Source organism: Lissotriton helveticus, chromosome 1_1 (assembly GCF_964261635.1).
Source record: "Lissotriton helveticus chromosome 1_1, aLisHel1.1, whole genome shotgun sequence".
Classification (NCBI taxonomy): domain Eukaryota; kingdom Metazoa; phylum Chordata; class Amphibia; order Caudata; family Salamandridae; genus Lissotriton; species Lissotriton helveticus.
Window position 1 is genome coordinate 1,856,497,785 of NC_136057.1, and position 23,185 is coordinate 1,856,520,969.

General features: G+C 44.1%; 1 protein-coding gene across 1 annotated transcript in view; it reads right to left on the reverse strand.

Annotated features, from left to right (window-relative positions):
• The window catches only part of TSEN15 (tRNA splicing endonuclease subunit 15), a 169,212-nt gene that overhangs the window by 86,435 nt on the left and 59,592 nt on the right, over positions 1 to 23,185 (reverse strand). Inside the window, exon 2 of the mRNA XM_078659219.1 lies at positions 18,017 to 18,098. Coding sequence (XP_078515345.1) covers positions 18,017 to 18,098 — 82 coding nt within the window. The remainder of the gene's footprint in view (positions 1 to 18,016; positions 18,099 to 23,185) is intronic.

Sequence of the window (23,185 nt, forward strand, 5' to 3'; positions counted from 1 at the left end):
GGAGTCAGTTCTCAGTTTTAGTCTTAGTCTTATTACATCTAGTGAGGGGCAACAGAATTGCTATGTCTAAGTGAGCTCGGGACCACAAATGGGCACGTCCATCTCATGTACAGAAGGAACAAAGCCGATCTAGGTTTAGTTGCTCCTTGTCTGAACTGACACAGCAAGATAAATGAAAACACGATGGCCTGGAATGAGGCCTAGAGTGAAGAGTGATTACCAACGGCTAAGATTAAATCAAGTATTTCATTCATTCTCTGGAATGGCTCCTTCTTTCACCACTCTGCCCTGCAGGGCAAGAGAAGGTGCCACATGGGGTGCTGTGTGGGAGTTGTACCAGTATTTTCTCAGGTACGGATATACTGCCATTTCCTGGTCATTGTTGGTCAATGGAAATCCGGGTACATTTGTTTGGAGTCCTCATGAATCGATTGGCTACGTGGATGGCCCGAGACCAGAGTGGCAAAATGCAGGAATGTCCAATGCCTAGCCTCTTAGAGGAATTGCTGAAATCTCCAGCCTTACAACAGGTGGGCTGTGGTCCACTCACATCTGTGAAAAAAGATTGAAGATCAAAAATGGGTTTTTTTTAATGCAAAATTATAAGCAGACTTTAATCATGTTATGAATGTTTGGCATTAAGCACCAACTTTTGAAGCAAACTATCAAAGGAACACACTTAGCCCGTAGCATCCCAGATGGTTCAGAGCTTCTCAGTTTTATTGGCGGTCTAGACAGCGATAGCAATCCCTAGCTTAACAGCCAAGTAATGAACTTTTCTTCTGATCCACGCTGTGATGTATTTATTGTCTTTTCACACTCCAGTAAAGTTAAGGCTAGCTCTTCCCATGCCCATCGAGACACATTTTCTGCTTTTGGATTGCAAACAACTTTTAATGCCTATCATGACCTAAGATCACCGGGAATTAACTATTGTATCTTTTATAGTCTTGAAATATGCGAAAACGTCTTCCAGATGTTCTTGACTGTCCACAAACCTATTTATTAGATTTGCTATCTGGAGGGAGCATTCGTCACATGTGGTATCACATACATCAAACAGTGTTTTGTAATGTTGTCCAAGGATGTTCCCCTGACAGAAAACAATAAAATTGTGTTTCCAGAAGTTATTCTTAACAGGCGCCTAAATATTGCACACAAATTCCTCAATTGGTATGGGTCATTACTGTTTGGCAAATGTATGTGTGCGATAAGTAACTGATGATATAAGTTACGTTTTAGAACAAGTTACCTCTATATTTGGGCTGTGCTCGGTGTATGTTTAGTGTTGCCTTCATGTATTCGGTTGTCAGCTGATATGTGGTTTATCTTGGTTGGCAGCTCCTTTGAGCACAATGGCACCCAACTATAGAGAAGTGCTCTGCGGAGTGTTTTTGTGTGTGCAGGTCTATTGCTTTCTGTAGACGGCTGCGTTATTGCAGAGTGCTGCTAAGGCTCCCAGACCGCCATTAAAGGCACAATACAGATGTCTTACCCATTTTCGGCAATTTGTTCACGGATTGTTTGCACTAGGTCAACCAATTTTGTTAGTGCATTGGAATACGCTGTGGTAATTCCAATACGCTTATGTTTTATCCGTTTTTCTGTTACAAGTGTGGGGGAGGGCGGGGAAGACAGATATATATATAGATATATATTACCTACTGGCGGTCGCCAGTAGGTATATATAGTTAGGATTTTTTCTCTATGGGTTTTTTGAAAATTCTATGTCTAATAACTTTGGCGTTTGTGGACGGAATCGGCTGAAATTTTCAGGAAAATGGCACATTTTGTTTCTGAGCAGCCCTTGAAAATTTGGGGGGGGTTCGTCCAGTGGGGGCCGAGAAAAAAGGGGGGTCCCAAAACGTGTTTTTAACATTGAGTTTTCCATAGGGCGGTTGGCCTCACTTTTAGCCCGAACGGCTGAATGGATTTGCACGAAACTTGGCAAAATTGTAGGGACTGGTAGCCCGATGTGCCTTTTGTAGGTCTCAATATATGTGCTCCAGTGGATTTTGAGAAATTAACGTTTAAAAAAAGATATATATCTGTAACAGCGGACCGGTTAGCGCTCTGGTTCGCGGACTTTTCGCGCAACGGAGCTTTGTGAAGCGAAGCTGATTGGTTCTCCGGCGTCTGTCAACATTCCAAACAGTACGTAGCGGCCGCCATCTTGTCTCTCGGTAGGATCGAGAGACAAGAGGAGGTCAAAACAAAGGGGGAAATAACTATAAGGGGGCATAGTAGATCCTCGCTGACCCCCTAGGTTTGATGTGGAGGTTTTAAAAGGGCCCCGCGGGGCAAAAAAAAATAATAATAATAATAATCGAACGGCTGAATGGATTTGCACGAAACTTGGCAAAATTGTAGGGACTGGTAGCCCGATGTGCCTTTGCTAGGTCTCAATATATGTGCTTCAGTGGATTTTGAGAAATTAACGTTCAAAAAAAGATATATATCTGTAACAGCGCACCGCTTCGCGTACTTTTCGCGTTACGGAGCTTTGCGAAGCGAAGCTGATTGGCTCTCCGGTGTCTGTAAACATTCCAAACAGTACGTAGCGGCCGCCATCTTGTCTCTCGGTAGGATCGAGAGACAAGAGGAGGCCAAAGCGAAGGGGCAAATGACCATAAGGGGGCATAGTAGATCCTCGCTGACCTCCTAGGTTTGATGTGGAGGTTTTAAAAGGGCCCCGCGGGGCAAAAAAAAAAATAATAATAATAATCGAACGGCTGATGACCATAAGGGGGCATAGTAGATCCTCGCTGACCCCCTAGGTTTGATGTGGAGGTTTTAAAAGGGCCCCGCGGGGCAAAAAAAAATAATAATAATAATAATCGAACGGCTGAATGGATTTGCACGAAACTTGGTAAAATATTAGGGACTGGTAGCCCGATGTGCCTTTGCTATGTCTCAATATATGTGCTTCAGTGCATTTTGAGAAATTAACGTTCAAAAACAAGATATATATCTGTAACAGCGCTCCGCTTCGCGGAGATAAAATTATATGTGTATTACCTAGCTGTTGCTAACACCAGTTAGCGACGGCTAGTAGGAGATAGCGACCATCTTGGGTCCCACTTTGCATGTGAGTGATATTTATCACTAATGACATGCAAAGTGGGCATGCCAAGATGTTAGCGACTGGAAACAGTCGCTAACATCGCTATCTCCTATTATCAACTTTTGGAAATATTCGAGATAAGCGCGAATATCTCCAAAAAGTAACAGCTGCCCTGAGCAGTTCTTAGCCATGTTATCCAATGGGAGGTGGATAACATGGCTAAGAGCATTAGCTCGGTAATGCATGAATATCGCGGAGTTTTCAGCGACATTAATGCATTGCGCTCGTTTTTTATCGTATTTGCGATAAACCTTGATAATAGCAAGGTTTATCTGCGATAATTTCTGACGTTAAAAAAATCTTTGCAATGCATCGTTAGGGATAAATATCGCTTAACTTTGGTAATATGCCCCAACGTCTGTTAACGTTCGATTCGAAGGAAATCAGGAATTGTTGAAAAACATTGTGTGCGCCATCTTGTCTTTTTTCAAATGCCACACTTTTGTCGTGCACGGCAGCCATTTTAGATGCCTTGACCAGACCCACTCTGTGCACGCTGTCGATCCTTAGCATGGCTCCCCACCCTCGCAAGCATCTCCCCCAGGCAGTGGTCACCCCCGCTCTCTGTTTTATGCATGGGTAATAAACCTCCCCCCATCTGCGCTGTTCTTCCCTGAGAATCACACCCTGTGCCCGCCCGACACCTCCCTTTCGCCCTATTCACTACCGCACCCTCTGACACTCCTTTTCCTCTGTGTCCGATTGTCCAGGCCGGTCCTAGGCTATCAGCTAGCCCTGCAGATGTAGTTTATGGCCACAGCTGTAAAGAATCACCCGTCTTCAAAGGAGTTATAGTAGATCAAGGCCCACACTCGATGAGATCCGTCACAGCAGAAGCGTTGCTATTATCTGAAAACCATTCTGTATTGTGATTGGGGAGGGGACCGAGCGTGAAGCGGAAGATTCCAGGGATGACTCTTTGTACATCAAAGTTTTTACAATTATGTGTCACATTAAAAATATATAGCACTCCGACAAAGTAGTAAGATTATAAAACTTTAATAATTTATAAATATATACAAGAAAACAAAAATAGTAATAACATATAAACATTTTTAGAGAAAAACAACGAAGTAGCGGTCGGCTGTGCGAATAGTCCCAACGCAGCACAACGTCCAGATTTCCGGCGTGGGGCGTCGCGGGGGGTGGGTGATCAGTAGCAAACTGTTGTGCGAATAGTTCCAAGGCAGCAGAACGCGCCGAAATCTAGATGACACAAAAGTGATGTCTAGTAAGTTGCCACCCAGCAAATAACGGCGTGGGGCGTCGCGGGGGGTGGGTCATCAGTAGCAAACTGTTGTGCGAATAGTTCCAAGGCAGCAGAACGATGGCACCAAGGTGATGTCCAGTAAGTTGCCGCACTGGTTTTGGTATCCTACAATGCTGCTCCGAATAACGGCGTGGAGCGCCCCGGGGGAGGCGGCGTGAACGGGCCTCTCCAGGTGGAGTCTCGTCTGTTGTAGTGGGGCGCCCCTTTACCGTTTCAGTTGCCATTCCGTCCGCTTTTGGTCCACTGTGTCAAAATCCGCCATTCAGCTGAGTTGCGCCCACTCTTGCGGTGCAGCGATAGGCGGCTGTCACAGGACTCTCAAAATGGCGGCAGGCTGTTTCCTTTTTGGGCCTGGTCCACTGAAATGGCCCTGGGACACCTTGGAAATCGGACGCTTGTCTGCTAGGTCTTGGACCCCATTCTCGAAAGCGTCCCCTCCGCCTTGAGAATTCATCAAAAGTTTTGGGGGCCCCGACTCCTGCAGGCTTCTGGTGGGGAGCGGCTGCCATGATTGCTCGCGGAATGACCACGACGGAGCTACGAGATGGTGGTGCTCTCATGGTGACGCCAGCTTCAGTCTGAAACATCCAGAAACAAGGTGGGGCTTTCATCGTTTGGGGGAAAAAAAAAGTTTTCATCCAATGAAAAGTGTTGTTTTTAGGTCATATGATCAAGCCTTCCATCATTAGGAAACCAAAAGTAAAATGAACCAATGAAAAGTTTTATAAACAAGTCACATGACCTGTTATGCGGCATAGGGTATAAAATGCGGAGAAAATACGTTGGCACGTGAGGCGGCGTCAGTAGCGGACCGATGTGCGAATAGGCCGAAGGCAATACAACGCGCCAAGATCCGGATGGCATCGAGGTGGTGTCATAGTTGAGAGTTCTGAGCAGCGGTTGTAACACTGTCTGAAGCTTATTTGCAGCTGCTGCAGCTTCACTACGCGCCAAGATCCGGATGGCACCGAGGTGGTGTGTAGGAAGTTGCCGCACTGGTGTGGCCATCCTACAATGCTGAAAGTCGGCGTGGGGCGCCCCGTTGGCCTGTGAGTTTGCGTCAGTAGCGGACCGATGTGCGAATAGGCCGAAGGCAGCACAACGCGCCAAGATCCGGATGGCACCGAGGTGGTGTCTAGTAAGTTGTCGCACTTCTGTGGCCATCCTACAATGTTGAAAGTCGGCGTGGGGCGCCCCGTTGGCCTGTGAGATGGTGTCAGTAGCGGACTGATGTGTGAATGGGGCCAAAGGCAGCGCAACAATATTTTCTACTATATTTCCGGTGTAGAAGAGACCACAAGGCGCTGAGATGCCAAGATCCGGATGGCACCGAGGTGGTGTCTTGCAAGTTGTGGTACTGGTGTGGCCATCCTACAATGCTGAAAGTCGGCGTGGGGCGCCCCGTTGGCCTGTGAGATGGCGTCAGTAGCGGACCGATGTGCGAATAGGCCGAAGGCAGCACAACAATATTTTCTGACTGACACCACAAGGCGCTGAGATGCCAAGATCCGGATGGCACCGAGGTGATGTCTAAGTTGCGGACTGATGTGCGAATGGGGCCAAAGGCAGCGTAACAATATTTTTTGTATGGAAGATACCACTAGGCGTTGAGATGCCAAGATTCGGATGGCACTGAGGTGATGTCTAGCAAGTTGGTGTGGTCATCCTACAATGCTGAAACTCGGCGTGGGTCACCCCATTAGCCTGTGAGATGGCGTCAGTAGCGGACCGATGTGCGAATAGGCCGAAGGCAGCACAACGCGCCAAGATCCGGATGTCACCGTGGTGGTTTCATAGTTGAGAGGCACTTCATCTGCAGTGGGGCGCCGAGATCCGGATGGCACCGAGGTGATGTCTAGCAAGTTGCTGTACTGGTGTGGTCATCCTACAATGCTGAAACTCGGCGTGGGTCGCCCCATTAGCCTGTGAGATGGCGTCAGTAGCGGACCGATGTGCGAATAGGCCGAAGGCAGCACAACGCGCCAAGATCCGGATGTCACCGTGGTGGTTTCATAGTTGAGAGGCACTTCATCTGCAGTGGGGCGCCGAGATCCGGATGGCACCGAGGTGATGTCTAGCAAGTTGCTGTACTGGTGTGGTCATCCTACAATGCTGAAACTCGGCGTGGGTCGCCCCATTAGCCTGTGAGATGGCGTCAGTAGCGGACCGATGTGCGAATAGGCCGAAGGCAGCACAACGCGCCAAGATCCGGATGTCACCGTGGTGGTTTCATAGTTGAGAGGCACTTCATCTGCAGTGGGGCGCCGAGATCCGGATGGCACCGAGGTGATGTCTAGCAAGTTGCTGTACTTGTGTGGTCATCCTACAATGCTGAAACTCGGCGTGGGTCGCCCCATTAGCCTGTGAGACAGCAGTTCTTTGGATTTGGGCCTGGCTCGTCTGCTGTAGTGGGGCGCCCCTTTACCGTTTCAGTTGCCATTCAGCTGAGTTTCGGCTGCTCTTGATGCTACAGCGACAGGCGGCTGCAACAGGACTCTCAAAATGGCGGCCTGTTCTTTGGATTTGGGCCTGGTCCACTAAAATGGCCCTGGGACACCTTAGAACTCGGACGCTCGATTTTTTTTTCCTTTCCTGTACATGCAAAAAAAGGTAAATGCCCGGTACGTTACACGCTTCATCTGCCACGATGAACTCTCTAGAGGAACCGAAAAAAAATATAGTTGTGGTAACTATACCATGCATCGTCATATGGAGAGGTGGCAACAATTAATTATAGTGCTGCATAAAAGAGAGATTTGGAGGAGAACCCCTGACCTGCTAGTACATTCATCAAAGAAGTGGCACTGAGAGCTTCAGAGGCAAGGGAAACGGTCCCAAATATTTAGAAGAAATTTGGAAAGATTAAAATGACATGTTTAGATTGTGGCAAATTTATTTCATGTGGACATCTGAGTGTTACTCTAATAAATACAGCATATGAACATCATCATAGTCGATGGTTGGTAGAGACATTTTGACTATATCCTGGACCTGCCCGTCCTCGCCCAAAATGGCGCCAGAATAAATGGGACTCGTAACTCCTTGTTGTGTACTGGTTGCAGAACCTTGAAATCACGAGATACGTATGCAGTTTTGAAGCACATGGCGGGCGGGGACGAGAATTGATTGAATATTTCGACATCCCTATTGATATTAAGTTCTGATGTGTTATTGATTACTGTACTGTTGAAAGTTCGAATTAACGTCACCCATGGTACTTGCCCGCAAATGTATATCTAGATAATTTTATTGTAACTGGCCCTGTCGTATTTTAATTATAAAATGTACGTCCACCGATTCCGTAACTGTTAGACACCTTAGTTCTTGCAACCTAATGGCCCGCCCGTTACGTTCCTCTACAGTGTAAATGTCTATTTATCATATACGATTACAGTTTGCTCCGTGGCCGGCCCACGTGGTTATAGGCTCGTATTTGTATAATGAAATTTTCACAATAAAGGTTTTTAAAAGAAAACATGGTAGTAGTATATACATTGGTAAAGTTTTTAATAATAGTCACTGTTTTAGAATCATTAAAAGGCAAGTGAAATAAAGCAGACCAATTACATGAAGGGTAAAAGGTATAATACGAAGGAACGCAGTAAAGATAAATGGTCAAGGGCTGTTGTGTTTTCTATTCCTGCAACATAAAGTGATCGATAAGAATCTCATATTCAGGCGTATCGGCGACTAAGACAGCAGGTCGACCCTCTTTTGCTCAACGGCTCCGTCATGGGACGAAGAAACGCTCTTTTTCTCGAAAAAAGAATATATTTTACTTGCAGGACAGTTGTAAAATTTCCGGGAAAGTACATTAGCCTGGAACATTATAACATATATTTAAGAAAAAATAATGTTCGGAAGTAATGAAAAGCGTAATTTTTAGGTCATATGATCAAGCCTTTCATCATTACAATAAGAAAAGTAAAATGAACCAATGAAAAGTTTTATTAACAAGTCACATGACTTGTTATGCTTACGTTACGCGCTGCGCGCCCCGGATGACTTCCGGATGCGCTAACGCGGCGCGTCATATGACGCATTACGCGACAACGCAGGTACAGAATATAGTCAAAATGTCTCCACCAACCAGCGGTCGGAACACAACCCCTTTCAGCAGGCTAAATAGTTCTGTTAAATGACAACAGAAGGGACAGGCAACAAGAACCATCAGTCAAAGAGGGGAGGGCTAGTTCTTCTCTACCGGGTTACATTGGGGCGCTACCGGAACTGATCGAATTGGTAGTCTACAGTGTTTCTGGATGTTTCAGACTGAAGCTGGGGTTAGCATGAGAGCAGCACCATTTCGTAGCTCCGTCGTGGTCATTCCGCAACCAATCATGGCAGCCGTTCTTTATCGTTATTTTGGGCGGGGTGGGTGGCGGAGCAGAGCTGTTTTGCAGCCATCATTGTGTGGAGTTCAGTTCATCTCAGTAGTTTTGTATTTGTCATGAGGGGTTGTTCCTAATGTTTCTATTTTAGCGAGGTCAAAAAGAGATCCCATTAGTGGCCTACTGATTTTGCTCGATTCCTTTTCTTTTTTTTTTACACGATTTTTCGTTATCTGCAAAGACTAAACAGAGTATTGCGACTCTGTGTTTGTTTGTAAATAGAGAATGAACCAAAGAGAACTAATTCTAAAACAGTAAATACTTGGATAACAATGAATCAAATGGAGAGAGAAGCAGGCACGACGGATTACAATGGGGGCAAAGACCTGCGTTAACTACCTTTCACTATCTGCAAAGAGAGAGTACTCCTAATAGAAATGAGGGGGGGGGGGCACCATTCAAAGCAGATCAGTGTGCATAAACACGAAAATGTTTTCACTTACCACGTACTTGACATTCGACAGCTTATGATATTTGCTATTAAAAAACCATTGAAATTCACTGAAAAAACCATAGGTTATAGACCATATATAGTTAGGAATTAGCATTTACAAAACCTTGAAAATTCACTGAAAAAACCATAGGTTATAGACCATATATAGTTAGGAATTAGCATTTAAAAAACCTTATTTTACTCACACAAAACCATTGAAATTCCATATATAGTTAGTTGCACTAACTATATATCGCGCACCTGCAATCCACTGCTGATGATGTCACATATTACATCATTCATGACATGGTCAGTGACATCACTGATGACATCACTGATGACATCTCAAATGACATCACTGATGACATCACTGATGACAACATCCAGTGACTGTATGTTTCTGTAAAGTTAAAATGTGTCTTACATATTGAAGAATGAGTGGAAGTATAAGTGTCTGGACAAAGGATTTAGTAGGTGCATGACTGAATGCATGAGTGAGTGATTAAATGTGTCTCACTGAGTGCATGGGTTAGTGACTAAAGTGTCTTAATTTGTGCATCATTATGTCTGTTGTTCTGTAAACTGCTGCATGTTTTGATCAGTAGCTATATGATTAACTATATGGGTTACTGATTGATTGTCCAAGTATTTGTATGGGAGACTGAGTGTGTGTGTGGCTGGCTGGGAGGTGTGTGACTCTGTGCAGATCAATGTGTACTTGTATCAATGATTGTATAACAAGGTAAGTATGTGTTAGTATATGTTTGAAAATGTAAGGTGCTCTATGTTTAACTGTATAGACAAGAAAATGGAAGTGTCATTGATTCTTTACAGGACTGACTAGGTGTGTGAGTAACTCCATGGATGAGTGGCAGACTGTGAGTGTCTGTATAGGTGTATGAGTGCATATGATAGTGTTGTAAAGATGAGTGATTGTATGTATGAATGATAGTATGGGTGAATGAGTGAAGGTGTGTGTAGACGTAGGAATCAGTGAGTGCGTATGTAGTAACTAGTATTGGTGTGTCAATGGTTTCAAAAATTATATTCTGTATTTAACACTGGGTGAAACAGAGGTTATATTAAAATGTGAGGAGATGCATTGTATTGTCACATGAATGATATCATCAGTGATGTGGTCATTGATGTCAAATGAGATGTCATCAGTGATGTCATCAGTGATGTCATTTGAGATGTCATCAGTGATGTCATCAGTGATGTCACTGACCATGTCATGAATGATGTAATATGTGACATCATCAGCAGTGGATTGCAGGTGCGCGATATATAGTTAGTGCAACTAACTATATATGGAATTTCAATGGTTTTGTGTGAGTAAAATAAGGTTTTTTAAATGCTAATTCCTAACTATATATGGTCTATAACCTATGGTTTTTTCAGTGAATTTTCAAGGTTTTGTAAATGCTAATTCCTAACTATATATGGTCTATAACCTATGGTTTTTTCAGTGAATATAGATATATATATAGATATATATATATATATATATATATATATATATATATATATATATTTATTAATAGCTCCCTTATTCCCCCAATTAAGTGGAGCACCATTACTTCCATCAATTACTCAATGCCTGGGACGATTTTCTTTCCAATAACTGGTTCTTTGCTTTGACAAAGTCTCGTGACCACTGTGTGGCAGTTATATGATCCCACAAGTCAGGGATGTGGACAAGAGTCTTCTTGTCCCATGCAATAGCAAGAAAATAATGGTGATGGATATCTGTTGACTGATGTTCTGTCTGTTCCTAATGTCTGCCTAATCATGGGTTGACATGGTGGCTTCCTTCCAGCAAAGTCTTACACTTGTTGTCTTGCTAATCCCAGGGCACAATTTGCGCAGTGAGGTCAGCAGTCTCTTATCATATCACTTCTTCCAGGTCAGTGGCTGCGGTTACAGCTATGCCAACCATCATTACCGCATTCTACATCATGGGCTTCTTCATATTGCTGGCTTCCGGTGTTGGGGAAGTCAGTCTCCTGGGTTGTCCATGTGTAACAGGTAGCTCACTCCAAACGACCACTCCTGCAGTTAGTGCCCACTTCTCTCGCGATGATAGTGGGTGATAGCCCTGGAATAGTAACACCAGTAGCTTATGGTTGGCCTCAACTTCGAGCGGAGACCCATCTATAAGCGGAAGAGCCTAAGACTCAATTGGATTGTGATGATGGCCTCTTTCTTTATTTGGGAGTACTTCCGTGTGATTGAAGAGAGAGGCCACTTTCTAAAGTTTGCGGGATAAGACTTCCTATCACTGCTCTTGAAACAGAACCAGTCCCAGCTGAAAGTGGAGAGACACTAATGGCTTTTCAGGAACTAATGATGGTGCAATTTTCGCGATGGAAAAATGGAAGGTTAAACTACTTGGGCTGCAGCAGCATTAAAGAAAAACTTTGGGCTCCGGCAATTTTTTAATGAAGTACTGGGTAATACCTATCTTGCAGTTTGGTAGCCATGTTTTGGATCGAGTCTACAAGACCGTCTAAGTTGTAGGACTTATTGTATGGCTTACAGCCCACCTGTTGCATACAATTGGCTGGCTTTAATGTCACTTATTTGCCTGCACCTTATTTAATGGCTTCTCTTTTCTCTGCTTATATTTGCCCCTCACCTGGAGCATCTCTGATTGGCTGGCCTCCATCCTTCTACTGCTCACTTTTAGGGAACTTTTTTTTCTTTTTGGTGAAGCACTCCGTGAGACGGCATGTGTTTCCCAGCAGTCTCCCTCATGTGCTCTGTCCCCTCCCCTACTACGTGTTACACTCTCTCGCGCCTGTGCGTCACTCCCATGATTCCTGTAGTGATCTCCCTTTTGTACCTAGACAGAAGTAATAACACTGAAGGTACCCTGACCAGGCTTCAGTGTATATATCGTAATGCACGCTCGATCCACACGCACACAGCAGAACTATGGGATCTCCTGGACTCTACCAGGCCAGATATATGCTTTATTACAGAAACCTGGTTAACACAGTCCTCCTCCCCGCTGAGGCCTTACCACTGCCACAAGGCGACACAATAACTAGATGTGATAGACAACATAAAAGGGGGGGCGGGTACCCATAATAACTAAAAACCCTCTAAGAATAGAGACGTTCGACTCCTGTTCCTCACTCATGCAGGACATCCAAATCTTTCAACTAAAGGCATCAAATGTCATAACTTGGAATGGAGCCCTTGTCTACCGCCCGACAGACAGGAGGAGGACTTCAGCGCCAGGTTGCTGGAACATTTAGCACCCAAGATCCTGGCGGCAGATCATTTTCAGCTGCTAGGGGATTTCAACTTTCATATAGACATCCGGACACCACCCAACTGCTAGTAGATATGGAGTCTCTTGGTCTCCACCAACTGGTCTCCAGCCCCACCCATAGAGGAGGACACACACTAGATCTAATCTTTGCTGAGGAGGGAATCATATTAGTAGACACTCCCTAAGAGCAGACATGGACCGACCATTTCTCTATTAATCTTAATTTAGATGTCAAGGTCAACAAAGTGGCTTACACCCTAAGCTCAGAAGACACTGAAGGAAGGTGATGCCTTCCACACTTCTCTCGGCCTTCAATCCTCCATCTATTATGGATCACCACAATATTAATCTGGCCCGACAGTCTTTGAAGCTTCACTTGTACATGCCTTTGACGCCATTGCACCACTAAGAAAACCTAAGTCTTGAGGTGAACATCCCCCGGCCGTCTGGTATTCTGAGACGTTAAGGAAGGAGAACACCAGATTAAGGAGACTGGAACGTATCTGGAGGAAGGACAAAACTAACTAGGGCAAACTAGCCTTTAAAACCACCCTGAGAATGTATCTCAAGCATGGTAATATGGGCAGAAGAACCCATATTGCAGAGAGAATCAACTCTGCAAAAAACTCATCTAGGGAGTTGTTTATAATCCTCAAAGAATTTACAAATCCTAAGAATGGCAATCAAACGATTCTGACATCCCAATCGCACTGTGATAATCTTGAAGCCTACTTTAAACAAAAAAATCAACATTATCTATAACACATTCTCAAATCAAGTAGGCTCCATCACACAGGAATCCCTAGAAATTCCGCCTGTCTGCAGTTGGAAAGATTCAGCCCAATAACCGAGGATCAGACAATAGCCCATATAAATTCGATAAAATCAGGGTCCCTGAGAGACCCAGCACCTCCTGAAGTGATCACTACGATTATCCCCTATTCTGTGCACCCCACTCACAGATCTATGTAATCTCTCCCTAAAATTGGCTAGCATACTCTGTAAATGGCAGGCAGCATACATCATGCCCCTTTTAATAATAAAAAAAAATGCTAATGCACAATTCTAATCTTACAAACGATGCATTGAAGTGAAACAATGTCACCATAAACCTCTTTTTCCGTTTGATTTAATCAACATTTATTCTAGAGATCACATGTATGAATCAACAACAAAAAATTACATACAATTTAAAAGTTTAGAAAAAACTAAGCTGTCTTTACCCACAAGCTTTTTTATAGCATCCTTTCACCCATACAGACTTCTCTTTTACACAGCCTCAATACACCCCTCTCTGTCAGTCTATTCAATCATACATTCATTACACTCCCCCCACATACCAGCATACCCATACCCATAACCATTCCTCCTTTCAATATCTCATATTTATACAACTACAAAAGTAAATCCAATAAACACAATGGCCAAACAGAAGACAATTCTCAAAATACAAAGCTTTCAGTTTTAGACACTAATTTGTATACTTGATTGGCCACACAAAAAGGTGTCATTTTTTGTTGTTGATTCATACATGTGATTTCTAGAATACATGTTGATCAAATCAAACGGAAAAAGAGGTTTATGGTGACGTTGTTTCACTTCAATGCACCGGTTGTAAGGTTAGAATTGTGCATCAGTATTGGCATTTTGTTGTTTTTGTTTGTATAGCGCTCAGCAGTGCTGATCTTTAGCCCAAATCCTCCTTTGTTTTTTGGTTCCTTTAAAAAAAAAAGCCACAGCAGACCCCCAGACTTTTGCAAACTATAGACCCATCTCCCTCCTCCCTTTTTTCTCCAAAATCCTAGAATCCGCAGTGAATGCCCAACTATCATCATATTTGGAATCTAATCACCTAATTGACTGTTCCTAATCCAGCTTTCGCACCTCACACAGTACGGAGGCTGCACTTGTGGAGGTCACAGACACCATCAAACTGGCATTAGATCAGGGATCGGCGGCCATGCTAGTTTTTAGACCTCTCGGCCGCAATACCATCTTCCATCAGATCTTAGTGCACAGACTCTGGGGACTTGGTATCAGAGGCAAAGCACTGGAATGGCTGGTTAATGTTAATGTTCTGTCAGAATGTACAACCCAGGTCCAGTTGGGTGAGTATTCATCAGTTCCTTCATATATTGACAAGGGGTGCCACAGGGCCCAATCCTGAGCCCAACACTGTTTAATGTGTATATGGCCCCCTTGGCATAACTCATTAGATCTTATGGTTTTGAAACCATCTCCTATGATGATGACACTCAATTGATCATCACCATGAACCATGACCTCACCCTGACCAAAGCGAGATTTAAAAACTGCCTGCTGACAGTAGTCTTGTGGATGTCCAAGGAATGTCTTCAACTGAACATGACCAAAACAGAGATTCTTCTATTCAGGAAGGCAGAGACAGTTTGGGCAGAGGACCACCTGAGCTAGGTCCCCCACCCATTCCCAATAAATGTGCAAGGAATTTGGGAATAATGATGGACGACAAGCTCTCCAAGAAGGAGCATGTCAAAACAGTATCTGGTACCCGTTTTGGCATTCTGCGAACCCTTAAAAAGGTTTTTCAATGGACTCCTCTGCAGGTCTGGAAGACACTGGTACCAGCACTAATAATGAGCCGCCTGGATTATGGCAATGCCCTCCTGGTGGGGAGTAGTGAAGGCCTTTTGGCCAGACTCCAGGTGGTGCAGAATTCTGCTGCTAGACTGATATTAAATCTTCATCCTCGCTCCTCCTCTGAGCCCTCTCTATACTTCCTTCACTGGTTCCCGATTAAAAAACGTGTCCTCTTCAAACTTCTCTGCCTGGTATGCAAGACCCTACAGGGAAGGGCCCTCTCTATCTAGGGCAGAAATTACAACCATATATCCCGGCGCCGCAGCTCAGGTCGAGTGACCAATTGCTTCTACTCCCAAAACGCATCAGAACAACGAGGAACATAGGCAGCACCTTCTCCTTCCTGGCCCCCTACCATTGGAATAGGCTACCTTTATCTATTCAAACATGTACGGTCTTTACTACATTAAAAAAATCTTGAAAACCTGTTTTTTCTCTAAGTAGTCAAATCTCACTTTACCCCACATTGCAACGGTGCCTAGAGATCCCTGTAGGGATGATTTGTGCGCCTAACAAATGTAACTAATAAATAAATGTGCTGCACATCCTGCACATCCTGCACTTCATGTTGCTTCCTTCCTTCTATGCTGCTTTTCCCCTCCTCCCCCCTCGCGCTTTTATTGTTACTTCAACTCCCACAACCACTCCCCAATTTCATTGACCCCACCGCCCAAGCCGTTTTATTTAATGATTTGTAAGTTTTAGAGGGCTAGACAGCAAATTGCAGTCGGCAAATTTGCGCTACTTTTCATTTTTTTAAATTTACCAATCCAGCTCTGAAAAAATGCCTCCCGTAGAATTTTATAGGCGTCTGTATGCGCAATCGTGCATGCTCGCACTTGCATGATCATGCATGTGCGCACCCATAAAAAGACGCAGGCACATCATCGACCCTTTATGCCGCACTGTATCGATTGTCAATAAGTCTTAAGCCAAGTCTTATTTGCTTTGCCAATGCTTGTTTTTGGGGGGATGGGGCATGGACGCTGCAGTTCAACAGGGGTTGTAATTGCTGGCCTGTGCCTCTCGTTGCAGCTTGACAATCACTCTTTTCATGCATATCATATCATACGCGCAGTCCAGCACACGCTGATACATATTTGGCTTCATGCCAGCAATGTAGAAATGCCTATAGAGAGGGGTTGTCCAAAAGTATTAGTAAACAGGCGGCACTTCAACGGATCGCGAAAGCTATCCAATTGTAAAAAAAAAAAAGCCAGCGAGTGGTTCCGCGCGCACCACTGCAAGCATATGTCTTCAATTATCGGCCGCGATAATTGAAGACATATGGCGTCTGGTGCGCGTAACAGACACCAATAGGCCATGGGCGGAGCTACGCGACCGCCGATGGCCTATTGCGTGTTCTGTTTTAAAAGTACACGCACGCAAAGGCCAATGAAAATGGACCTAGGAAATAACACGCACGAGCTGCGTGGAATTTCCAGGTCCATTTTCAAAACCCCAGGAAAAGGACTCGAGCTGCGCGACATTGCATGCGCAGTGTACGCTAGGCCTGAGACCTAAAAACACCAGGGGGAATTATTCTGTACAGTTGCGAGGGCTGTGTTCTTAAAATAGATCAATGGAGACTTCAGGTAGATCGAGGAATGCTGGTCGGAGACGTGCAATTTATCAACACAATCAGATACCAACAGAGTGTGGAGAGGTGCCTTGAGGCTAGTGGCAACAGATAAGCCATTGCCCATTTTAGATTGAATTGCCTCAAATTTAGCTATGAGCCAAGAGGCTGGGATTGGAGTTCTGAGCTTTTGTGGAAATATGAGGAGATTGTGCAGGAACATTTATCATGGAAGGGTTTTTCTGTTTGCAAAGGTTAGGAACTTTGCTGTAGGCTGTGGTTTATTTCTGTTAGGTAGGGTTTATTTATGCTAGGTTGTTCTTGGATTGACACTGAGGGCCTGACTCACAAAGGGCCTCCGCGCTCGTGGGGGAGTCTAGCACTCGGGGCGGAATCTCCGCAATGAGAATTCTCATTGCAGAGATTCCGTTCTGAGTGCGGAGACTCTCCCATGACTGCGGGCCCTCTTTTATGAGTGCGAAGACTCTTTGTGAACCAGGTTCTCAGACTGGACGGGGTCGAATGCGAAGCAGAATACACTCTGGTATGCAGGAACAAATTCTAGAGGTATAGGCAGGAACGTGTAGGTATTGTATGATGAGAGCTGTTACATTAAAGGAGCCAGGTATCCATTACTTAGGCATCTGGCTGAATAATACCATTCCATCTAAAATCCGTTCTCCATCAAAACAAAACACATAGTAGAAAAGGAGATTAGAATGCTTTAAAAAAAATAAGATGCAAGCTAAGGCAAAATAATTTACCCCCTGTTTCTTTGAACAAAAAAATCATGCGTAGACTTTAAATTAAAAGAAAATAAACCTTCCAGTCCCAGTTGCCTCAAATCTTAGCATACATAATCAGCTAGCTTACCTGGTCCAAAACAAACAAGCATTTGCAATGCAATAGGTCTCGAATTTGCGAGAGTTTAAGCTATTGGCACTGTAAATGACAATGCCTTTTATTTATCAGTTTTGCTAATTAACACATAAATAAAAGGCATTTACGCTGATTGTTGCAAGAAAGCATGTCGTGCCTGCAGTAGGAGAAACTCATTAAGAAAATAGTGCTTACAGACTAAAAAAGACGTACCATATAGCAACCGAAGTAATAGGGCCAGTCCTCATTGGAGGTTACAAATGAAGACAAGGCGGTACTAAGGAGGGACCAACAAGCCTATTAACGAATCAGAAGCAAGGATTTACAAAGATCAATGACACCAGCCAATGCAAAAATGGGAGGAGAGTGGGCAGGGCTTCTAATCCATTCTCCAATACAGCATGCCGCAGACCTGAAAATTGCAACTGTTGTCATACGTACCTTCCACAAGGTCTAGATAAACTAGGAATGTGGTGTAGACGTCAGTGCTGCTAGCAACATTCAGCGCCATCATCTCCAAGAACTGCAACAAACGTGAAAATAGTGAAAAACCAGAGGGTCACAATCCAACCAGAGGATTTCAAAAACACAATGACTTGTCGCAGAAAAGGTTTCACAAAACAAATGTATCTACGTTCAGATAGTGTACAAATCACGTTGAGTTCACACAACATTTAATCTCAGAATCAACAATATACAAAGAGAACCACAGAGGCGTCAGATCACCATGGCAGGGGCTAAAAAAGTAGGCCAAGTCTGACCTTCAATGCTACCAAAGTTTACTATCACATTATAACACATTGTGGTCAGCAATCTTCCCATTAAACGGGCTTTAAGTTTTCGTCATATAGTCCAGTTGGCAATAAGGGTTTATGGGAACAGTCATCTTTTGTGAAACTTAGCAAAATAGCATGAACATTTCGAAAAATTATACTTTTAGAATGAAATGTGTTGTGCCAGCATATCGACGCTCTCGAGACCATACAGCTTTAATAAACAAGCATTGGAAATGCAATAGGTCTCGCAGTAGTAAAGTTTGAGCTATAGGTGTTATTTTTTTTTTTGTTTTTTATTTATGTGTTGTTTTTTCTAAATAGCTAAATTAATAGCTTTCTTCTTTACAAAGCCAATAGTTATAATTTTTGTAAATGTGACACCTCTAGCATTTGTAAAGCAACATGTTTTGTATTAACGGGACTTATATGTGACTTATATGTATTGATATAAAAAAAATCAATGGCTTAAAAAAACAATTAATAATTAATACGTAAATAAAATGGATTTTATTTTATATTGCCAATAGCTTAAAGTTTATTAAATATATTTAGTGAAGATGCTGTGGTTGCGCTGAGTGAGGGTGAGTGAGGGTGAGGGTGAGTGAGGGTGAGGGTGAGGGAGGGGTTGAGGGTGAGTGAGGGTGAGGGGTTGAGGGTGGGTGAGGGTGGGTGAGGGGTTGAGGGTGAGTGAGGGTGAGTGAGGGTGAGTGAGGGTGAGTGAGGGTGAGTGAGGGTGAGTGAGGGTGAGGGTGAGTGAGGGTGAGGGGTTGAGGGTGAGTGAGGGTGAGGGTTGGTGAGGGTGAGGCTTTAATTGATGGAGCCCTTTGAAACCTTGTGATGACATAGATCTATGCTACTTGAGAGGCACTGTAAGGGTGTCAGCTGCTGAGCTGTGGAGTGCGTGATTGTAATGGACACGTATAAAAATGTTTGCACGAGTTACAGTCTGATGGTGTATTACAAAAAATCTATAATTTGAAAGCGCTTTTTTCTTAAACCTATTTTTTTTTTACACATTTTGTGACAGCCTACCGTATTCTGGTATAATGTGAGTTTAAAACAACTTCATTTTCACAATGCTTTCTGTCACATTCTGGGCCCTCAAAACACTAAAAATACACAAGTCATTCTTCCCCACAATTGCCTAAGAGGTACGTCCAAAGGAATGAGTGGTGTCAACAGAGATGCATTTATTTGTAACGAGCTGTAGTGTAAGTTCACATGCAGCTTGCAAAATGCATTATTTTTAAGGCATGGCGATCAGACTTTGAAAACCAAACACCGAGACATTGCTGAAACACAGAAGCAAGACCACAAGTTTGCATCAATTGAGGGCCACAGAACACCAATGTAGAAAACAAACATAAGGAGTAAATAAATGCAAACTTTTACACATCAGATCTTCTCAGTTAATTATTTTCCGTAGAGGGCTTCTAACTCATTCTGCACTGGAGCGCATGACAAATCACCTTTGTTCACTCGTTTGTCTACTTGCTAAATGTACTGGCTAGAATGATGTTGAAACCCGGGACAGTCCCTACACATTCGGGTCACCCGGATACCCTGTGGTGTGGATCCTAATTAAGGAAATGCACTGCAGTACATGCTAAACAGGTAGATTTCTGTATTATTTGCGCTTGCTTGCCAAGAAATAAAGTTGGGACGGTGTCATGATGTGTGTACATTCTGTCAAGAGGTGGGGCTGATAGAAGTATATCTCATTTCAACAGCGCAACTACCATAAATCAAAGATAAGAGCTTTATTTCACGATTTTTGCCGTGGGAAATTGTTTATTCAACTCGTCGGTGACACACCACAGCGCCCACTCGTTTGTTTACTTCTTTGCAGCCCTCGCACGCATCTGCGCTCTAGAACCACATGACCGGGCTTGGTAAGAGGCCAGAAAGGCAGACAAAATACACAATTCGCTCACTGATCCAGCGGCCACGTTAAAGTCAGGCAGGAAATTACATGTCCCATCCTTCAACAAAGGAAACAAGCATTTGCACCGGAGGCCAGTACTTACCAGCATAGTCCTAGGTCTGTACCGCATTGATGCTGGCTGCGGGTCGGCGGCTCTTTTGCCGAGGATGATCTTCAGAGCTGGGAAGAGAGCAGTGGGCTAACTCGGGAGGGGGCGGAGCGGGTAAAATAAACAAACGAGACGGAGGGAAGAGAGGGGAGGGGGGAGGAGAAATGCGACACGGCGGGAAGGGGAGGGGGCGGAGCGGGTTAAATTAAACAAACGAGACTGAGGGAAGAGAGGGGAGGGGGGAGGAGAAATGCGACACGGCAGGAAGGGGAGGGGGCGGAGCGGGTTAAATTAAACAAACAAGACGGACGGAGGAGAGGGGAGGGGGGAGGAGAAATGGTACACAGCGGGAAGGGGAGGGGGCGGAGCGGGTAAAACAAGACGGACGTGCACGCGCTTTTAAGCTCAATGCGCATGCGCATTGAGCTTAAAAGTCACGGGCACTGCAAGGAATCGCCACGATTCCTTGCAGTGGATCAAGAGTGGATAAGCCCCCATAGTCTCGCTTGCTCGATGCGCATGCGCATCGACAGGCGAGACCTAAAAAGCAGCATAGGTCTCTCTCCAATATTTTTACTGCAGGAATCAGGATGCAGCAGCCCAAAATTACACAAAATCTCATAATCTGAAATTTCAAGAAATTTAGCACATTCCATTCAATGTGAAATTAAGAATTTTCCAAATGTTGCCACCAAGTTACATTTTGCACAGGTTTAGGGGATATATCCCCAGTCACCATCACCAACTCACACGTGGTGCTGTAAGTCACATGGCAGCAACCCTTCACAGGGCCACCTGGTGAAACGACTTAATTATACAGTAAACGCCAAGGTAAACTGGAAACCCGCCCACAGTGTAGGTTTTCCCTAGGTGTATGAAGACTCACGGTATCCAAAGCTACAGTAGATTTTGTTTCTTCCCCAGGACATGGAAGCTGGCTGCAAAGACATGTTTGTGCTGTTGTGGAGAGTAGTTCTTCCGGCTCATGCAGATGCTATAAATCCTTGTTCCTTTAGAGAGCTCTGCCCTCTTCTATGCCCCTCCTCCTTCTCCCATGTAAGATAGCACAGGTGAACATTATTACAAAGCTGGCAGGTCTGCACTGACCTGTAATAAGTAAACGACGTCACTCCTCCAATGTAATAATTTACTTTCCTGCAACCCCAGTCATGAGCCTGAATAGCTGTGCCCTGAGCAGACCATCAACTGTAATTTAACAATTACAGGAAGGTTAGCTTTTCAGCTCCCTCCCTTTTTCCTTTCGGAAAAAAAATGAAGTCATGAGCTGATAAGACATTTATGAGGCATGTTTATTTGCTGTACTGTTGGAAGGCAGGATTCTATCTACATAATGCTACATCAAAAATAGCCATCCTCTCAGATTATCCTAAGATTTGAAAACACACTTCTTCAGGATTCACCATTCAAATGAACTAGCCTTTATGGGTCTCTGCTGTTACAGTTATCTTTTATCTCATTCATTCTGTTACTGTGATTGTATTACCAAGTTATCTTTAAAGCGCTAAGCTGACCACATGGTTAGGTCTGCACTATAGAAATAGTCAAAATAAATAAATACGTCACACATATAGACGTCATAAATACATAAATACGTCACATATAGAGCTGGCTTCAATTATGACAAGATGCATAGCGGCGTGTTTACTTTAACACAACACGTTTCTCATTTATTTTACAATGATGTACCCAGCAGACCTCTCTCATTAGAAACTGAAAAATGCTGAGGATATCACAGGGTGGGGCAATGGCAGCTACTACAGGACGGGGGTGGTGTGGAAATGAAAGAAAAAAAAAGTATTTAGCTAGGTACAGCCGGCCGCCGCCTCGCCTCCATCCTCCTCTTCTTCCTGTCTCGAGTCCCGGAAGCACACAGGACCCCAGACTCCCCTAACCAATGACGCTGCTGCTGTCACAATCAGCAGCGTCGTGATTGGACTCCGCGCCCTAGTTCGGCGCTCAGACAGAGAGTGGGAGGCTGTGCATGTTCTCCACCCAGGTTGTACAACACAGCTGGATGGAGAACATACTAACTGCGCATGACTGTTAGGCCGGCCCAAGTCGGTCGGCCAAACCGTCATGGGCACTTAGAGAGTGCCCCCACTCCTCCCCCAGCAGTGCTCTGGCCAGCCCAGCCCTGCTCCGCATGAAACAAACTGAGCCACTACAGTAGAAAAAATAAAATTAAAATAACGTATTATTTTATTTTTCCTTTTAAAACTGCTTGCAGGGACGATTATCTGTTATAAGGAGTGAAGTATCCTTTTCCTTCTGGGGTCTCCAGCCTTTTCTCTAATGAGAGCTACTTAATTTCAATGAAAACCATCCTGAGCTACTATTATTATTGGTGTTGTAGTAGTGGCAACATCCGACAAGATTACATTAGTGGCCATCCTGTGCAAGATCACCAGCAGTGATCACCTCAGTACAAGGTTGCCAGCAATGATCACTTGAGTGCACCAGACAGGGTTCCCAGAAGCAATATAAAATGGGTTTATCAATTTGGATTGCCTTTACATAGGTAATACATGGCAGTCATACCACCAGTGCCCTGGTCACCAAGGTAATATTATTAGTAATGGGTTTCCCCCAATGCCACATGCTTTATCACTTACATAACCGCTATAAATATATATTGGAAATTCAACCATTTTTCTCCAAACATCAGTTTACGAGGTCTGCAAATGCACCCATTTTCGTCACGGGAACACACATTTCAATTATGGTAATTCATTCAGAAAAGCAAAAGCTTCAAAGCTACCAGTAGCACACGAGCTACTCAT